Genomic DNA, 17,265 nt, shown 5'->3' on the forward strand with positions numbered 1-17,265 from the left:
TCCTGAACTTTTCATGTCTTTTGTTCACGATAGTTCATGTCAAGTACTGTCCATCACTGAGTATACCTTTCGTACCTTCAAGGTCTGGGTTATACTGTAACCCCTCTAGCGTAGCTATCTGTCTTGGTTTGTATCGCCTAAACTAAGTAATGAGGTGTTCTGTAAATCTAACCAAAGCTGCATGTTCCTAATTAAGATTGCTGTAAAGTAAATAGTATATAAGTGAAAATGGCCAGCACAGATACATATCTGACTCAGCTACCCTGATCATGTCCCAATCTGTGTTAAAAATGTACTGCAATTATAGATCAGGAAGGAGTGTCTTCCCTTTGTTTTTTATACAGAGACGCTCTCTTAAGAGCTCAGCTAGAGTACATTGATTAACGTTGTGTCCTCTTTGAGATTGGCATGGGTGTGAGGGGGTAGAACAGGCAGATACAAGGCTTTGAGACGACTAAGGGTTCAGCACTTGGTAAAGTCACAATTCATCCTTGACTATAAACACTACTGAAAACACGTCAAGCAGACAAAGGTTTAGTTATACCACAAAGACACAAAAATCCAGGAATAACATTGATTTATTATTATTTTTGTTATTAATGGCTTTACTATAGAAGAAAGAACCATTACATTTTATATTAATCACATTAACATTCATAGGCAGTAGATTTTTCTTATATTCCTGGAGAACTAGATATCCTTTCTTGTATGACAGAAATTGAAAAGTATATTGTGAAAAAACAATGCGCTAATCTGCTTTTGTTTCAGTTGCTCCCCCAGTGGTAGAGTCATACATGATGGTTAATTATCGAACTGCGCTAAGAGATCATTTGAAATGCACAATGTATGACTCTCCCTTTTCCTAGCTATAAAAGTCTTTCGATGAGATAATAGCCTGTGGCTTTTATTGGTAAGAAAAGATGACTTCTTGTCAAATAAATAAATTGACAGGTTGCCTTGGGGAGGGCACTCTGCTTGAGTTCCATTGCCTCCGTTTTTAGTAAATGTGAAATATTGTTGCGGTTAATGCAATTGTAATATCTGAAACACATGTTATAGGAATCATACTTGTGACAATGTTAAAAATGAGGATTTACTTACTGATCAATAACCTAGTAGGGTTTCTTTGAAATACTGGTGCAGAATGCCAATTCATTTCCCTGCTGATAATTTTTGCATACTGCACAGTTTTTCATTTTCACATGCTTAACTGGACCAGCGAGGAAAAGTTTTTAACGAAACTGAATTCTCTCCAGGTAGAATGGAAAAAAAAAAATCTCACAAAAGTGGTCCCTCTTGCAACTATAAATTATTGAAAGGATTCTCACACAAATGGTCAAATTTGAAACGCCAACTTTATTGCCTGGTCTGTGTCCAGCGTTTTGCAATGACACACTATATCCTGTAATATACATTCCAAATGTGTGGGTTTTTTTTAATGTCGGACTTCTTTTTGTAGATGTGGACATCCTCCAAAGGCTGGGCCTTGCAGGAAAGAAAGCACAAACGCCTTCAGCAGCGTCCCGTTCGGTTCCTCAGGGAGTCATTCCTTTCAAATCTGGCGTCATCTTCACCCAGCGGGCGCGGATCGAGGCGCCCGTCACCGCAGTCATTCCAGCTGCTTTCGGCACGAACTTTGCTTTGATACTGAGCCTTTGCTCCCATCGTATTAACAATGCTTTTTTATTTACTGTTAAAACTAAAAAGAAGAAACTGCAGCTGGGGGTGCAGTTTATACCTGGTAAAATTATAGTATATTTAGGTCATAAGAAATCTGTATATTTTGATTATGACGTTCACGATGGCCAGTGGCACAATTTGGCCATTGACATCAGAGGCCAAAAGGTCACTTTATATACTTCTTGTGGGAAGCAACGTGTACATGCAGATTTGCATTTTAAAAAAGAAGAGACTCTAGATCCTGAAGGATCTTTCCTGTTAGGGAAAATGAACCAGCATTCTGTTCAATTTGAAGGCGCCATTTGCCAGTTTGATATTTATCCTTCGGCCAAGGCAGCTCATAATTATTGTAAGTACATTAAAAAACAGTGCAGGCAGGCGGATACCTATCGGCCTAACCTCCTTCCTCTCATTCCCTTGATAACTAGAGATCCAAATGTTACTGTTACCTTCAACACCCATCTATCCCAAACTGAGATAACCAAAAAGGGTTTAAATGTTACCCTCCCTTTAGAAAATACTGGGACTCCTTTTAGATTGCTAACACAAACTAATAATTTGACAGCACCCTCCACTGCACAGGATTTTTTACCAACCCCACATCCCGGGACTAATGCTCCACCCCTACAAGCTACTGCCCCAACTATAACTTTAAGGACACTACAAAACTCCCAACAAGCCAGGATCCAAACCGTCACAATGCCTCTCAGGATCAGTAGTGATTCCTCTAAATTGGTTCCCGTAAAAACTCCCGGTGCAGCACCAAAGCAAGTTTCCCGAATGGGGCAAGACCTTCCCAGTAAGACCACCACGGGACCAGACGGCAAAAAGAAACCAAAAAGCGTTGGCGCTGCCACGCCTGCCGCACCGAAACCAACGAAAAAGAAACTGGAACTCCAAACCCTCGCGTCAGGATCAGACAGACTGGCAGAACTCCCAAAGAAACAGCCTCCGCTGAAAAAGAAACCTGAGCCGAAAGTGACGACTCCACGCTACCAAACCAAACCCACCACCTCCTTTGTGCCCTTCACTCCCGCTGCCACAGACGGCTTCCAAACCTACAACTTGGACCCGACTCTGTACTCTCTTCTGACTGGACCTCCGGGGCTGAAAGGGGAACCAGGACCACCGGTAAGCAAGCTTCTTTTTCTTTTAAAATTAAAAAATATGTCAAGTAATCAGACTAATGGAGGGTGTTACTGTAGTAGGTTAGTTGATTTTCTGGATAATTGACCCCCACAGGGCACAATTCAGGACTGAAACTACTGCCTGTTTTGCCTGGATTTAAAATAAGAACTGTCCTTTTACTAGGATAGGTGATTATTGGTGCGGATTTGGATAATAGATCCAATAGTCCGCTCTGTAGATAGTGTTGGTCTGTGGTGTTCCCCCGTCCCAATATGCTCTGCCACCCTACTCTGTTTTACTTTTAATATGCAAAATGTTGAAGTTCAATAGACAAGTGTGGTTATATTAAGTGAATGCTACAGAACAAAGGCTATGCTTTCCCATTCAATATTCAGTCATGCTTTATTTTAAGGCCTGTTTTTTTGTTTATTAACAGTTAGCAAACGGCTAGTAAACATGTTAATCTACATTATGTATGTTCTGTTAACTGTTAGTTAATAATATACAATAATAGGCCTGGATGATCACTGCAAACACCAGAGCCCTATGATTAGTCAAACACCAGAGCCCTATCATCAGACAAACACCAGAGCCCTATGGGTGATCAATGCCCAGTCGATCATATGCTTGAAATTGATTCAAATCGTTACTGTAGTAATGTTTAGCAAATTAAGCCAGGTTTTTTATTAACCTTAACCCCTAGCTAAAAATTAGCAATGTTTGTTAACAGTTAATAAACTAAAAAATTGGCCCTTAAAATAAAGCATGACCAGGGGGCTCCTGAGTGGCGCATCCAGTAAAGGTCCTCAGCGTGGAGTGCAGGATGCGCCCTATAGCCTGGAGGTCATCGGTTCAAATCCAGGCTATTCCACTGCCGATCGTGGACAGGAGCTCCCAGGGGGCAGCACACAATTGGCCGAGCGCCAGTCCAATCCCGAATCGAGTAACACGCCTTTCGCTGGGGACATGGGTATGAACTGGAGCATCTTATTGACGAGAAACCCCCTGTAGGTTGTGACATCGAGACGGACCACTTCCGTCCTCCCACCACTGTCCGTATTGTCTGCGACTTGTCTTTTCTCAACAGAGTGGAAAGAAAGCGGTCAGCTTGACACATGTTTCAGAGGACAGCATGTGTTGTTCTTCACCGCTCCTGAGTCAGCGCAGGCATGGTAGCAATGAGCTGACCCTAAAAAAAAAAAAATAATAATAATTGGATAGTTCAAATTGGGAAAAATGAATTGGCAACTACTAAATTTAAAATAAATTAAAAATAAAATAAAACATGACAAAATATTCTAAAGTATTCAGTCGGGATGAGTGCTATTTTAAAATGGGCTTCATCAGATTCTGTTTTTGACCCCATAACACATACGGTAGAATCCACACAGACATGTTGTGGAACAGAACAGCATAAAAAGATAATGTACAGCATTGTTTCACTAGCTGGTATATTTAATTTTTAAAAGGTTTCTCCGATTGCAAAGACACAGACTAGTTGGCATGCTAAGTATTATAGTATTACCATGTTCATGTCTAATAATCCATTGTAGTACCGGTAATTGAATAACTTGCCAAAATGTAATTATTTTCGTTTTTACTTAAGGCATTTGCAGCTGAATTAGTAACTGAGTTTTACCCCAGAATTCCATTTTTTACCTCGCTCTCTGAAATATTTCCCTACATGTCGTAACTGTGTAAGCTCTTGTGCTGCCTGTGTGAGGGCCTTACACTTAAATGTCAGATTTCTTTTCCATGAGAGAATGAAAGCAGGGGAATAATGCAGCACTTTGAAAGCAAGGTCAAGGGTCAAGATGAATAAAGGAGCAGCAAACATTTAACCATTTAACTTCCAACTGTCAAAATAGGGTTAAGATAAAAACAAAGGCCACTTTTCTTTTGAAGCGAGCAATTCTATTTTCATTAAGAGGCGAAGAAATCTCTGAAAACCGAACCAAGAATTACAGGTTGTTATTAATCGAAGACGAAAGACATCATTTTCAAAGATGACTATGAAACCAAATGCATGTTTTCAAATAGTTTGAAAATAAAGTTTGGATTGTTTAAATTCCTACATGCCTACACAGCTTACCGGTTCATAGCGCTAAATTAATTACTTTGTAATGACAGACGATCTGTGTGTCCATGGTATTGACTGAGTAGCTTTACATTAGATACTCACAATAGGAAAGCACTGTTTTGAAAGTATGGGAACACATTTTAACAAGCATTTTGAAGCTATCCAGGCCAGGCCACATTTCTACAATCTACTGCAGTTACATGATAATGGAGACTTTTGTCAGCTTGCTCATTTATTATAGCTTGTCCTCCTCTTCAAAACATTTAAAAGGAACCGTGCTGTTTCATATATTTTAAGGTTATTTTTTTCTATTATTAACAGAAGAGTAGACGAAATTTGAAATTCAGAAATGTTGGATCACAAAAATTTACTTTTTGTTTAAAAAAAACTATAATATATATTTTTATGCACGGAACTTAACAAAAAATGTGTACGAATTTGTTTAAACCAATAACTTGAATTATTGTCTAGGTTGTGTTTCATGAAATAATACAAAGAAGAAAATAAAAAAAGGTGTTAGACAGCTGTATGTTGTGTTTTGAGTTGAATCCTTTTTTGCTCCACTGCATATATGTAGATGTAAACATTTTATTTTATTTTTCTGTAGATCCTGTATCACCAGCAAGCAAGGTACAGTCTTGTTCAACAGCCCCATTATTTTGCCACTCCTGTATTAGGTGGATGTGACTGGGGCCGTTCTAGCCACCGTTCCAAAAGGGACCATTAACCCTTGTTCTAAGATGGTTTAAAAGGTTTTTTTAATTGTTGAGGTGTGTGCTATACTAAGCTGTAACACACTTCTAAGCTTGTTGTGTGTAGATCCCTCTATTTAAATATCCAAGCGTAGTTATTTTCTTCATCTGTAATTAGGAACGCCAATCGGAACCTAGCATCCTCCCAGATTGTAGTGTGGTTTTGTGGAAATGGAAGAGAAGCATGTCCCCACCTGTAATTAACACAGCCCAAACCACAATGTTTTTAAATGGAAGGTTGCTGTGGGTCTAGTACAGATACAGTGGGCGGATGAAGGCATACAATTTACACAGACAATAACTTAAACATGATTCATTTGGCAGCATAAATGTGCTGGATGAAAATGCTGTAAAATGTACCAGCTCTGTAACTACTTTTCCATACAACTGAATAAAAAATAGGGAATTAAAAAAGGTGGTGTTAAAGTTAAAAAGACAGTATTTGGGTAGATGCAGAATTGCAGCCACGTCACTCCTGCCTGGTCAGAGAAAGCAGAATAGAAGCACAGTATAAAGACTGACCTCCACTTTAACTTTACCTGCAGGTCATGTCTGTTTGTTACTGTCTTTCTGTTAAACATTCCAGTTTCCTGTCCTTTTACAACCATGACCACACCAGAAAACCAAGCAGATGGGTCTCAGCCTGGCTTTCCAGGATAAATATTCAGCATAAATAAACAAGCAGTGGGCTAATCTCCCCTGAAGTACAAGGCCTGACTTCCTTAGGGCTGGATGGAGGGTATCTGTAACCTCTTCAATAGGGTTGATTCTTCCACTGATGATGTGTGGCTGTGAAATGTCCCATGTACTGTAGCTTTCTGGAATGAGGCAGTGGGAAAAGTATGAGTATCTTCAGGTTGAATATCTCAGTTGTGTCTTCAAACAGAAAGGGTTTTTTCATTGTAACATATTTTAAACAGCACCTCATTGGTGCGTTGCTGTTTTCTATCATTCACCCCTGCTATCATTCACCCCTTAAGTTGCACAAGGAATGAAGTGGTTGTTCAAACAATTTCTTCCTAAAAAACACTTGAGAGGGACTCAAGTGTCACGCGGAAACTGCCAGTAAATTTTAAACACTGTTTCGTGCATCCAGTTGCAAACATATGGTTAGCATTTTATTTGTGGGACATGTATGTCTCTTGTACCCTTTAAGGGTTAAATGACATCTCATACACTTTTGAAGGGCCTAGCGCTTTCTTTGTTGAATGTAGCATAGAATGAAAAAAAAAAAAAAAAAAAAAAAAAAGATTGACAGTGAGTGCTTCCATGGGACTATTTAAAAAAAAAAAAAAAAAAAAAACATTAAGGTCCCACTCAAAGAGAAGAAAGAAACGACAGTAAATTATTTTTTGAGTGTCCTCATAAAAATTCAAGTTAAAAGGGTCGTGGTTGGATTTCTGTCACTTGTTACAATGGTTGCTTGTGGGAACTCCTAGTCTGAATAGAACGTTCTGGATGGCTATTCGCTGATCCACCAATTAAAAGCAATGGGATATCTGATCACCTCGACTGCAGTTCCTTTTCACTTGTGAGGTTTAAAAAAAAAAAAAATCAACCAAATCATCTATTTATTTGTATCATGCATCAAACAGATGGAAATTAGTATTTTACAAAGATAAAAAGGCAATAAAAGCAGGACTTTAGTATTACTTATCAAATAAATTACAGAGATTTGCCATTTGAAAACAGTTGTTGGGATCTGGAGTTAATGACTGACCAGTTGTGATACAGGTTTACCCCTAACTTCAACAATCCTAGATTATAAGGAAAAACCGAAAGAAACAGTCAAGTGGACACACAAACCTTTCCTAGTGATGTTGGTTCCAGCAGCTTTTATTGTGTAAATGCTAAACTGGTGAAATTATAAACAATGAATTCAGAGGCAAAAGTAGTCATGTTTTGCCTTTGCTAGATAAATCATAGGTCGGCTTGCTACTATTATTCGATATATATTGCCAAATCAACGATTTAATATCGATGTTTATTTTAGAAAGAATTTACCGGGGTTTTTTTTTTTTTTTTTTTATCGTTTTTTTCAATGAAAGCTGAGAATGGGAGAACTCGACCTTTATGCTTTAAGAAAACCCAGACTCTTTATTTCCATTTTGAAGAATGCAAATTTCAGAATTACACGAGCTAATCAAATCACGTGAAAGTCACCTAAAAGCTTCTATATTCACAGCGTTTTAAGTCAAAACACCTTATCTGCAGACATGTTTTGCCCAGTTTGGAGCTCATCAGTGCAGCGCAACTGCACTTTAACATCTGAAAAGCTTAGGAGACTAAGTTTTAAAAAAAAAAAAAAAAAAAAAAAGTAGCTTTCGAGTTAAGGGGGATGAAAGCAATGAATAGAAAACAATGGGTAATCGGGAAATATGCAAATTTCAGCATTACAGATCCAATCAAATGGCGTGAAAGTCGCCTAAAGGCTTCTACATTCACAGCGTTTAATATATTTAAATACTGTGGTTTTAGACCGAGCTGCTACTTTCATAACATACACACAGCTTCACAGCTCCCCTAAACACTCACGAAAATACCTTAATACATTTACACAACAGCACGCAAAACCCTCGCCTTCACCAACATTCATTCTCACCATCATTCCAAAAAACAACAGTGATCACCCTATTTATATTCCTCTGGCTGGAGCCTTAAGTAATCATTAATCATGTATTCAATTCACAGCTCCAGCCACATTCCCATGTGTTTTGACAGGGAGGAATTTAACCCCCTTCCCTGACAGCCCAGTATTCGCCCTGCCACACTGCCACAGATTATTTTGCTGGACAGTGAATCCCTTTCCAGTTAGAACACCTGTTTTACTGACACTGTTGGCCAGGTGAGTGTCACAGAGTAACACTTCTGAAAGTACACTCACTCCAGCAAAGGGAGGATAGAGGGACTCCAGTACTTCTGGACCAATGTGAGGAGTGATCCTGGCTTTAAATCCCAGCTCGGCCACGTTGTTACTTGACCTCTTTGTCCCAGGCCACCCAGCTGTAAAACTGCAGAAATATGAGGCCTGCCAGAAGCAAGATGCTGCATTTCAACTGTCATTTAAATGTAAATAATGCACTGTGAATCTCTGTTGTGGCCACCAAGGGGAATAGAGAGCTGGTCACAGAGTGAGAGCTTCACACTCTCTCCAAATTAAAAGAGACTGACAGCAGGTTGTCTCAATGTGAGCTGGTCACAAGAGTCTGTAGTATTTAGCTGTATAAAGATTAGTGAGCCAACAATAGGAGGGAAACGCTGGCCTTTTTTTCTGTGCCATTTATTATGGCTGCTCAAGGTCCATAGATCAATTGTGATTGGTGACTTTGTCATGAAGCATGATAAGAAGCACACAGTCGCTAATCCATTAATTCCTGAAATTTGTGTTTATAGCGCTGCCATAGCTAGACTGGTTACAATGGAAAAATCGTTTGAATTTAATCCAGGCCAAAATGGTTTTTGAATGCTGTATGTGCAGGCGGTTTGAATAGTGAAATCAAATAGTCTGTTACTGTGTCATAAACACAACCCTCGTCACCAAACTTGTACAGTAGGTTTTGCAGTGTTCAGAATGAATGTTCTAAAACTTGGTAAAGTTGTCTCTTTCCTGACTTATCTTGCTTTTAATGTGTGGTTGTGTGGGAACAGGCATGCTAAATAGATCAAGTCTGCAGCCTGCCTGATGCCAGACCCATGCAAATGTAAACCAGAAAACAGAAATCTTATGTCCGAAATGCAAATGTACACATTTTTTTAAAATGTTCTATTTAATGTGAGTTTCTGTGATTAAGCAAAGAAGTCAATGTGAAATCTACAGTTTGAAAAATTCATCAAAAACTGAAAAGTCAGTCATTACTGAATTCATTCGATTGCAGTATTTTAACAGTTTCTCACTGACGTATTGGTAGATGACATGTTGAATACAACTCTTTATTATAGTCTTCATTATAATCCTTAAGTGCAGTTTAAGTGACCCTGAACAGCTGTAGACTGATGCAGCTTTTTTTTTAGTTTTGATCGTTTTTAAGAAAGTGAAGAGTTAGCAAGTTGAAATTGAGCAAAGGTTGTAATTTTAAGATCTAAAATCGGTTCTGGCACATCCTTAGTATGCGTTTTGCTTATAAAAAGGGCAGAACTTGGTGTTTCTTATCCTCTGCAGAGGTTCCTGTTTTAGGAGAATCTGCTGGATAGCCATCTGGCAAGTGTGTGAGTGTACACAATTCTCTTTAACCATGGGGCTGTGGGCCCCAAAAAGTCATGGAAGGTATTTTAGGGCACACTGCAGTACAGATAAGCTAACTGAATCCGTAAATGGGCCTTTCTGTCTTTTTAAAAATACTTAAATTTTCAACATGTAAACCGGAGTGTACGATGGCATCATAACCAGCCTCACTCCGAAAGAATAATCTCCAATAAAGATGTGTGCTCAGATCACTTTGAATGGGTTTGTTCATTGGAATGCCTTGCATGTTGGTGTCATTGGGTAAGAGAGGCCAGTGGGTTTAAAGTGTGGTGTGTTGAACAGTGACAGCAGTCTTATTTATTTTTTTCTGCTTCTGAATTGCTAGTACATTAAAGAAGATTATTTTGGGAGTCTCCTCCTTTTTTCTCACACCATCATGTGTGTGTGTGTTAAACTTGTACGTAGAAAAGACAGCCCAAGAACTTGTTTGGTGCAGTGGCATGGTAGGAACTTAGGTTAACCATTGTCTCTTTTTTTTTTAATTGGGTTTGGAGGACACCAGGGGCAGTTCACTGCACTTCTGTGTCTCCTTGCCTCCACTCCGGCTCTCACCTGCCTGTCTCCCTGCTTCAGTGCGGGAACAACATGTAACAATGCCACAGTGACACATTGATTATCTCTGTTGTAACAATGCCACAATGACACATTAATTATCTCTGTTGTAACAATGCCACAATGACACATTAATTATCTCTGTTGTAACAATGCCACAATGACACATTCATTATCTCTGTTGTAACAATACCACAATGACACATTCATTAATTCTGTTGTTTTTTTCTTATTCTTAGGGACTCTCCGGACCGCCGGGAAAACCAGGACTGTCAGGAAAGAGGGGGCCACGGGTGAGTTTGTTGTGCTTATTTCATTTACCCAGGAAAATCTCCTCCTGGAGACAAGCGTAATCTTCAATGAGTGGGAGTGCATGGCTGGCCAGCAGCAAATGCGTCCCTTCCAAGAGTATCCTTTTAAAATAACAACATTAACTGTACAAAGATATATTAAATGATTTAAAAGACTCTGTGTAAAGCCCACAAGATAACATCAGGGTTGACTATGAAACGGTCAGGTAATTTTTCATTTTGTTACAATGCATTAAACTCCTGTTTGCGATGTTGATCAAACTCCAGCCATAGAAGTAACTGAAACATTGGCTCTGGTGTAATCAACATTCACATGCTGCTGGCCCTTCACCTTCTCCCGCAGCTCTGTCTAGCAAAGACAGCATGGCAGTAGATGGGAGTCAAGCTCAGGTGTTCTACCACGAAGCGGTTACCTGTCAGCTTGCAGGTAATGCCGGTATCTTGTCTACAACTAAACTGTTATTCCAAAAGGTGCCACCCTGTCAGTCACAGACACAGAACTTGGATTTAATCCTAGATTTCCTGGCTCTCAGTCCATCACTCTAACCACTGAACCAAACCCAATGAAAGAGTAAAGGGTTACACCCAGACCCGTACATACGCCAGCACCATCTGCTGCAAGATTTCAATATGCAACAGCGGAGTGAAAAATACCCGCAACTCACTGGCATTCAAATAGTAGGCAGGAGTATAACATGAGGTCTTTATTAAAGACCGATGCTGACAAGACACCAGTTGTTCATTATAATTAGGGCTTCTGTTTTTCGGTTTTTATTAATTGTATTTTTCAGTGCTTATTTTTAGCTATTTTTCGAGTTTTATGTAAATTTTTTTTTTTTTTTTTTTTGTTTTTCAGGGCTTTCGTTTTTGATATAAGTATGAAATTAATGTTTTTGGTTACTTTCCAAAATGCTTGAGCGTTTTTTTTTGTTTTTTTTTTTAAATATCTTTTAAGATGATGATAATATTATCATTGACACTACTTGCACACTTAAGTTGTACCTTCTTTCCTTTGCTGTCTTCCACAACGAAATCCCTCTGGTCACGTGCATATTCTTCTGGGGTTTTTGTGTGTAGGCATTTTTTTTACATTTCGCAACAATTCTGTTTTAAATCCTCGTTATCTTAACTGTAATACAGCTTTAAATCCTGATAACAAGCCTCCGTCGATTGTAATCTCGTTTTAAATCTTGCAAGCAGAGTCTCCAGTAGAAATGTAGGAATGTTCTGTCACTGAGTAGTTGGGGTGGGTTTAAAGTACTGAGTGAATCAGTGATAGATACACGTCAGGAAGGCAGCACATTACCCAGCAGCACTGGGAAATATATTTATTATTATTGTTGTAGTAGATTTTATTTTTTTAAATGGGAAAAGTCAACATGAATTGATTAACCATTTCCACAGTTTTTACCGGTGTTCATTGGCTGTCCACCAATAATTTTTTTTTGTATCGGGGGTGTTTTATCGGTTAAAAATGCAAATCAGAAGCGCTAATTATAATGCACATAGAAAGTGTATGTGGGGTCATACAGTATTACCTGTAACACGAGTAAATTCAAGTGGAAACCCAAGTATATCTATCAGGGTAGTAACATGTAATGGATTTAATCCCGCGTCAAAGTGGGAAACAAAAATCAACCGCAAACAATTAAGGGAAGTAGTTTGTTAAAGCCGAGGTAATTACAAAAAAATGAAATGACAGGTATTGTTTATGCTGGATGACCCAATCAAGTTTAGACATGCTTTTCCTGTGATGCTTTACCAATAACTTCAAAACAAAGTTCTGAGGCAAAACATTGCACTGAAGAAAGCACTAACCGAAACGTTTGTCTATGTGGTGCTCCTGCTTTAAGAACTGTGGAGACTATAAAAGCACTGGCAGGGTCAAGGTGATCTCCTGAAGTCCCGTTTAAAAGTCTCTAATTATTTTGTTGGTACAGTAAGGCCACTGCCTTGGACATAGCACTTGCTGCTCTTCCTTTAGCACTGTATTCAAGTCTGTTACTCTCGATGAACGTAGCACTTTGATCTTGTTTAATATCAGCACAAGGGGATATGAAGTAGTATTTGAAAATAATCTCTGATAGATTGCTTTTAGTGCCATCTCTGGCTAAATCAGTATTAGCAACATGAAAAAGTGATCCTTTTAAATATGTGCCTGAAGGAGTTTATTGGTTTCCCATGGTGTTATTTCTGTATGAGAATTAGACCAGGATTCATACTCCTCCATAGTTTCTTATCTGCACTATTTAAAGCAAATCCATTATGAAAAAGATTTGCATTTTTGGAAGGAGTCGATACCAGTAATCCCTTTTAAAAATCCCCTGTGTAAGATTAGATTAACAGACTTATCTTTTACATATTGGAAAGTAATTTTGCCATTTTAAAAATATATATCCCCAAATCTGTACGGAGAAAAGCCGCACACCCCCCCCCCCCTTCTCAAACCTGTTTGCCACGACATCACTTTTTGAACTTGGTATGCTTTATGCTTGTTGCTGCTACTGCTTGCATCAGTAAGAGATTATACATGACATTTAAAAAGCTTTGCTAAGGTACATCTCAGGGATACAAATATAAGAGTTTTCATGTATTCTGATTTATTATACTGACAAGATTTTATTGTACATGGGCCTATCAGGTAGCAACCTTCAGAAACATGAAAAAGCATACATGCGTACCGCTTTTTAGACTATTTCTTGTTACGGTGCCTATAAAACTAAGTGGAAATGTTTAATGGAATATACCAGCACATGCTTTCCTTGGTGAAGCACCTACCAGCTCCCAAGCAGAAACGTCTGCTTAATCACAGGGCACAGACTGGACAAGAACCAGGGAAGCAAGCTGGCAAGTCAAAAACAGCAAGGCAAAGCACAAAATGCATGCTGCAGCCCCAAAAAAGCCTGCTTGACAAAAATAGTAGGATGTTTAGTGCAGAATAAACACAGAACAAGGAAGATCACACAGTGTATGTCACGCACAACAGACTGGACACCCACATTTAAAGAAGAATATTCCCCAGGAAGCAACCAACACAAGCCTGTATCAGAAGAGAATACTAAGACGCAGAGTAAATGAAGTACTCAAACGCTAGTCAATCATTCACAGGTGGTCAAACTCACATTAATTAATAATGCCAACACAATATTTTATTAAATGTTACATACCATATTTTAAAACCAGTATGGCCATCACAAAAGTGGCCCTGGTCCAAAATTATAGATTTCCAAAACACTCTTATCAAATGTTGATTTGTATGACTGCAGTTACCTTGGATATGTTTTATATGCAAAACGTGTCTGTACAAAAGGGCTCGGACGTCGGCCTGCACTGTTTGTTATTGGTAGGATTATTGGTGTGTTTCACACCCACAGAACCCTAGGGAAACCCCTTTGATAAATAGATCCCACACAAGCATCAGAAGGATTTAAGGTGGTATGGCTACACTGAAAAGTTAGTTCAACCAGTTGTGTGTGCCTAGAAAAAACGTACAAGAAGGTTTAAGAAATGTTCTTGTTTATCACCTACATAACGTTTGTATTGATGTCCAAGGCTACATGATCTATATTTAACATGGATGACCTACATTTTGTAGTTTTAGCAGAAACAAAACTAGATCATGTACAATGTAGATGAATAAAGGAAAATAAATGGACTCAATACCATGATGCCTGAAGGGCTAAATAGAAAGGAATAGTAGACATCAATATTAGTTACATCATTTTAATATTAGTTACATCATTTTAACTATGTTGGAAATGACATTGCAAGCACAATAGATTTAAATAGAAATAAGTGAGTGTAGTTACCATGGCAGCCTAGGTACCTCCACTTGTTTTTTTCAAATTCACTTTCCCTTGACCAAGTTATGTTATATCGGGAAGTTGACGCATTTGATTGAAGGCACATGCGCTGTGCATAACGTGTGATCGCTGCAGCCTGATTTAGTGTTTTCCTGTGAGGTGCGTTTTGCTTGGGTGACTCTCAATTAGAAGGGTGGAGCAAAGTGCTGGGAGATTACAAGCCTGGGCTGCTGAAAGGTGGGGCGGATTGCCTCCAAACATTTCGCTAGGGTGTGTGAAATGGAAATGACTGGTTGCATTTGTAAATTAGTGCAGGGTAAGCAAGCAGGCATCCGCAGCTAAAGAGTCCAACAGGAGAGACGTGGTCATTTCTGAGATGTTCCCTGAAGGATTTCATTATGTTGAAACAGAAGGAGGAGGAGGAGGAGGAGGAGGGACAGGGGGTTTCAAAACCTTAATTCTCAATTTAACTGAAAACATTTCTTAATTTATCTCCCTGTTTACCTCCATCACATTTGTGGACATGTTAAATACTGTACCATAAGGGCTGTGTTTGAGTGAATAGCACCATATGACAGGTAAAGAATACAGCTCATTTAGCTGTACACAGTATGTAAGTTTGTTTGTTTATTGACTAAATCCACCTCCTTGATTGTTGCAAAATAGTACATGAAATCCAAAATTACAGTCAACCTCTGTTAACTCGACACCCCACGGGGATGCCATTTAGCGTTGACTTATCCAAGGTGTCGAGTTAACCACTGGTGCAATGAGCCATACATTTAAGTAACACTCGCATGTTTACATGTTTACAGTATTTACAAGTTTATTTTTAGTTAAATGCCCTTATGAAAATGGTTGAAAGAACTGCAGTGAATGAATCAATTACAGTACTGTACAAACTCAGTGTAATGTCTTTACTCTTGGTAAACATGTAATGAAGATTCGGATGCACAGGTGGGCCTCAATTCACATGAACTTTATTCCATGGTTTATTAGTTCACATTAATGATGTTTGTTAGTATTCTCCTGCTATCTTTCCGATTCTTGACCTAACTTCCTTTGTGCAACTATGTTGTATTACTTAAAGAGGCAGCAGTACATTTCTGGACACTACACTCCTGTACAACTCGTATAGTTTGAAGTAAAAATTAATGGTCACACTTTATTTTAAGGGCTCTTTTCTTTTTCTTTATTAACTGTTAACAAACAGCTAATAAACATGTTAATGTACATTATTTATTTTCTGTTAACTGTTAGTTAATAATATATAATAGGCAAACTGCAAACACCAGAGCCCTATGGATGATCAGTCAAACACAAGAGCCCTGTGGGTGATCAATGCCTAGTCGATCATATGCTTGAAATTGGTTCAAATTGTTACTGCAAATTAAGCCAGGTTTTTCTTAACCCTAACACTAACCCTAACCATTAGCTAAAAATTAACAATGTTTGTTAACAGTTTAATAAACTAAAAAAAGGACCTTAAAATAAAGTGTGACCGAATTAATAAAATAACTACAGCATTATTTTTACTAAAATGATCTAAGCACAAACTGTTGACTATACTTTTAGATATTGGCTTGTACGGTCTAATTTGACGACTTAAATAGCAAAAGGTAACAAATATACATTATACAGAATTAACTTGGTGAACAAAAACAATAATAAACAACTTGGTTTCACACAGAAATCAAACATGCAAAAACATGCGCTTTGAAAGTCCTGCTGACAAGCTTGTTATCCCGAAATAACCTGAGTTTTAAAGCCAATTGAATGAGAACAAATTTTTCACTTCTGATTTCATTGTACAGAGCATGGATACTGTAGCCAACTGCATTTGGCAGTTACGAAGGAATGAATGAACTGTCCGTTTCCAGAGCTGAGTCACATGAAAAGACAGTGTCGAGTTATCCACTAGTCTTTTTAATAGTTTTTATCCCTTTGGTACCGGTAATAAGTGTTGAGTTACGAGAAAAGCATTGTATTGAATAAAAAAAATAAAAAGCGGGATGTATATATTTTATATGGAGAAAATTAGGGACCAAGACTGTCTGTCAAATTAACCAAGGTTGACTGTATATATTATACTATACAGCTACCTTATTTCTGCAGTTACAATCACTAGTCAGCTGCTTGAAAAATGAAACTAGTTTAATTCAACTAATTCACAGCTTTGATAAAACCTGGTAATGACTTATTTCATTACTGGAGCAGCTACCGGCTTCCCCTTCAAGTATTACACAGTGATCAATGAGAATTTTGGATGCTGTATCAGTTACACTGGTTGGGTCTAATATGCGCTAGCTGTTGATAGAAACGCCTTTTCAACGATCCTGTGTGTGGTTTTGCTGATGGAAAAGGGGATGGGATTTAGAAAAAGAAAGATCTGTGTGCTGAGGTGTAAGCTACACAGCAGTGAGAATCAGTTGGGAGAACCGTATGACAAACTGCTTCTGTGTAACAAACAGGGAGCTAGTAGTATTTCACTCTGTATTAACCCTTATGAATGTCTGATTCATAGAAGTGGTATTAAGATCTGCTAATGTTTAGATCATTAAAGTAGACCCAGTTGAGGTAGTTAATTGTTAGACCATTGTATTAAAATAAAAAGGAGAAGAAATAATTTCCAAGGGCATCACACAAGATAGAAACTAAGATCTTTGACAGCAGAGGAAGATGTTGAACCTTTGCGGGAAGATGGTTTGCTTTGTAA

General features: G+C 38.4%; 1 protein-coding gene across 3 annotated transcripts in view; it reads left to right on the plus strand.

Moving 5' to 3' along the window:
- LOC121307523 (collagen alpha-1(XXVII) chain B-like) overlaps positions 1-17,265 on the plus strand; it is a 153,079-nt gene that overhangs the window by 18,860 nt on the left and 116,954 nt on the right. For all 3 annotated transcript variants that reach the window (XM_041239711.1, XM_041239709.1, XM_041239710.1), the window contains exons 3-4: positions 1,460-2,811; positions 10,675-10,728. In XM_041239711.1, the coding sequence (XP_041095645.1) occupies positions 1,460-2,811; positions 10,675-10,728 (1,406 nt within the window). The remainder of the gene's footprint in view (positions 1-1,459; positions 2,812-10,674; positions 10,729-17,265) is intronic.

This window comes from Polyodon spathula, chromosome 56 (genome assembly GCF_017654505.1).
Source record: "Polyodon spathula isolate WHYD16114869_AA chromosome 56, ASM1765450v1, whole genome shotgun sequence".
NCBI classification, from domain to species: Eukaryota; Metazoa; Chordata; class Actinopteri; order Acipenseriformes; family Polyodontidae; genus Polyodon; species Polyodon spathula.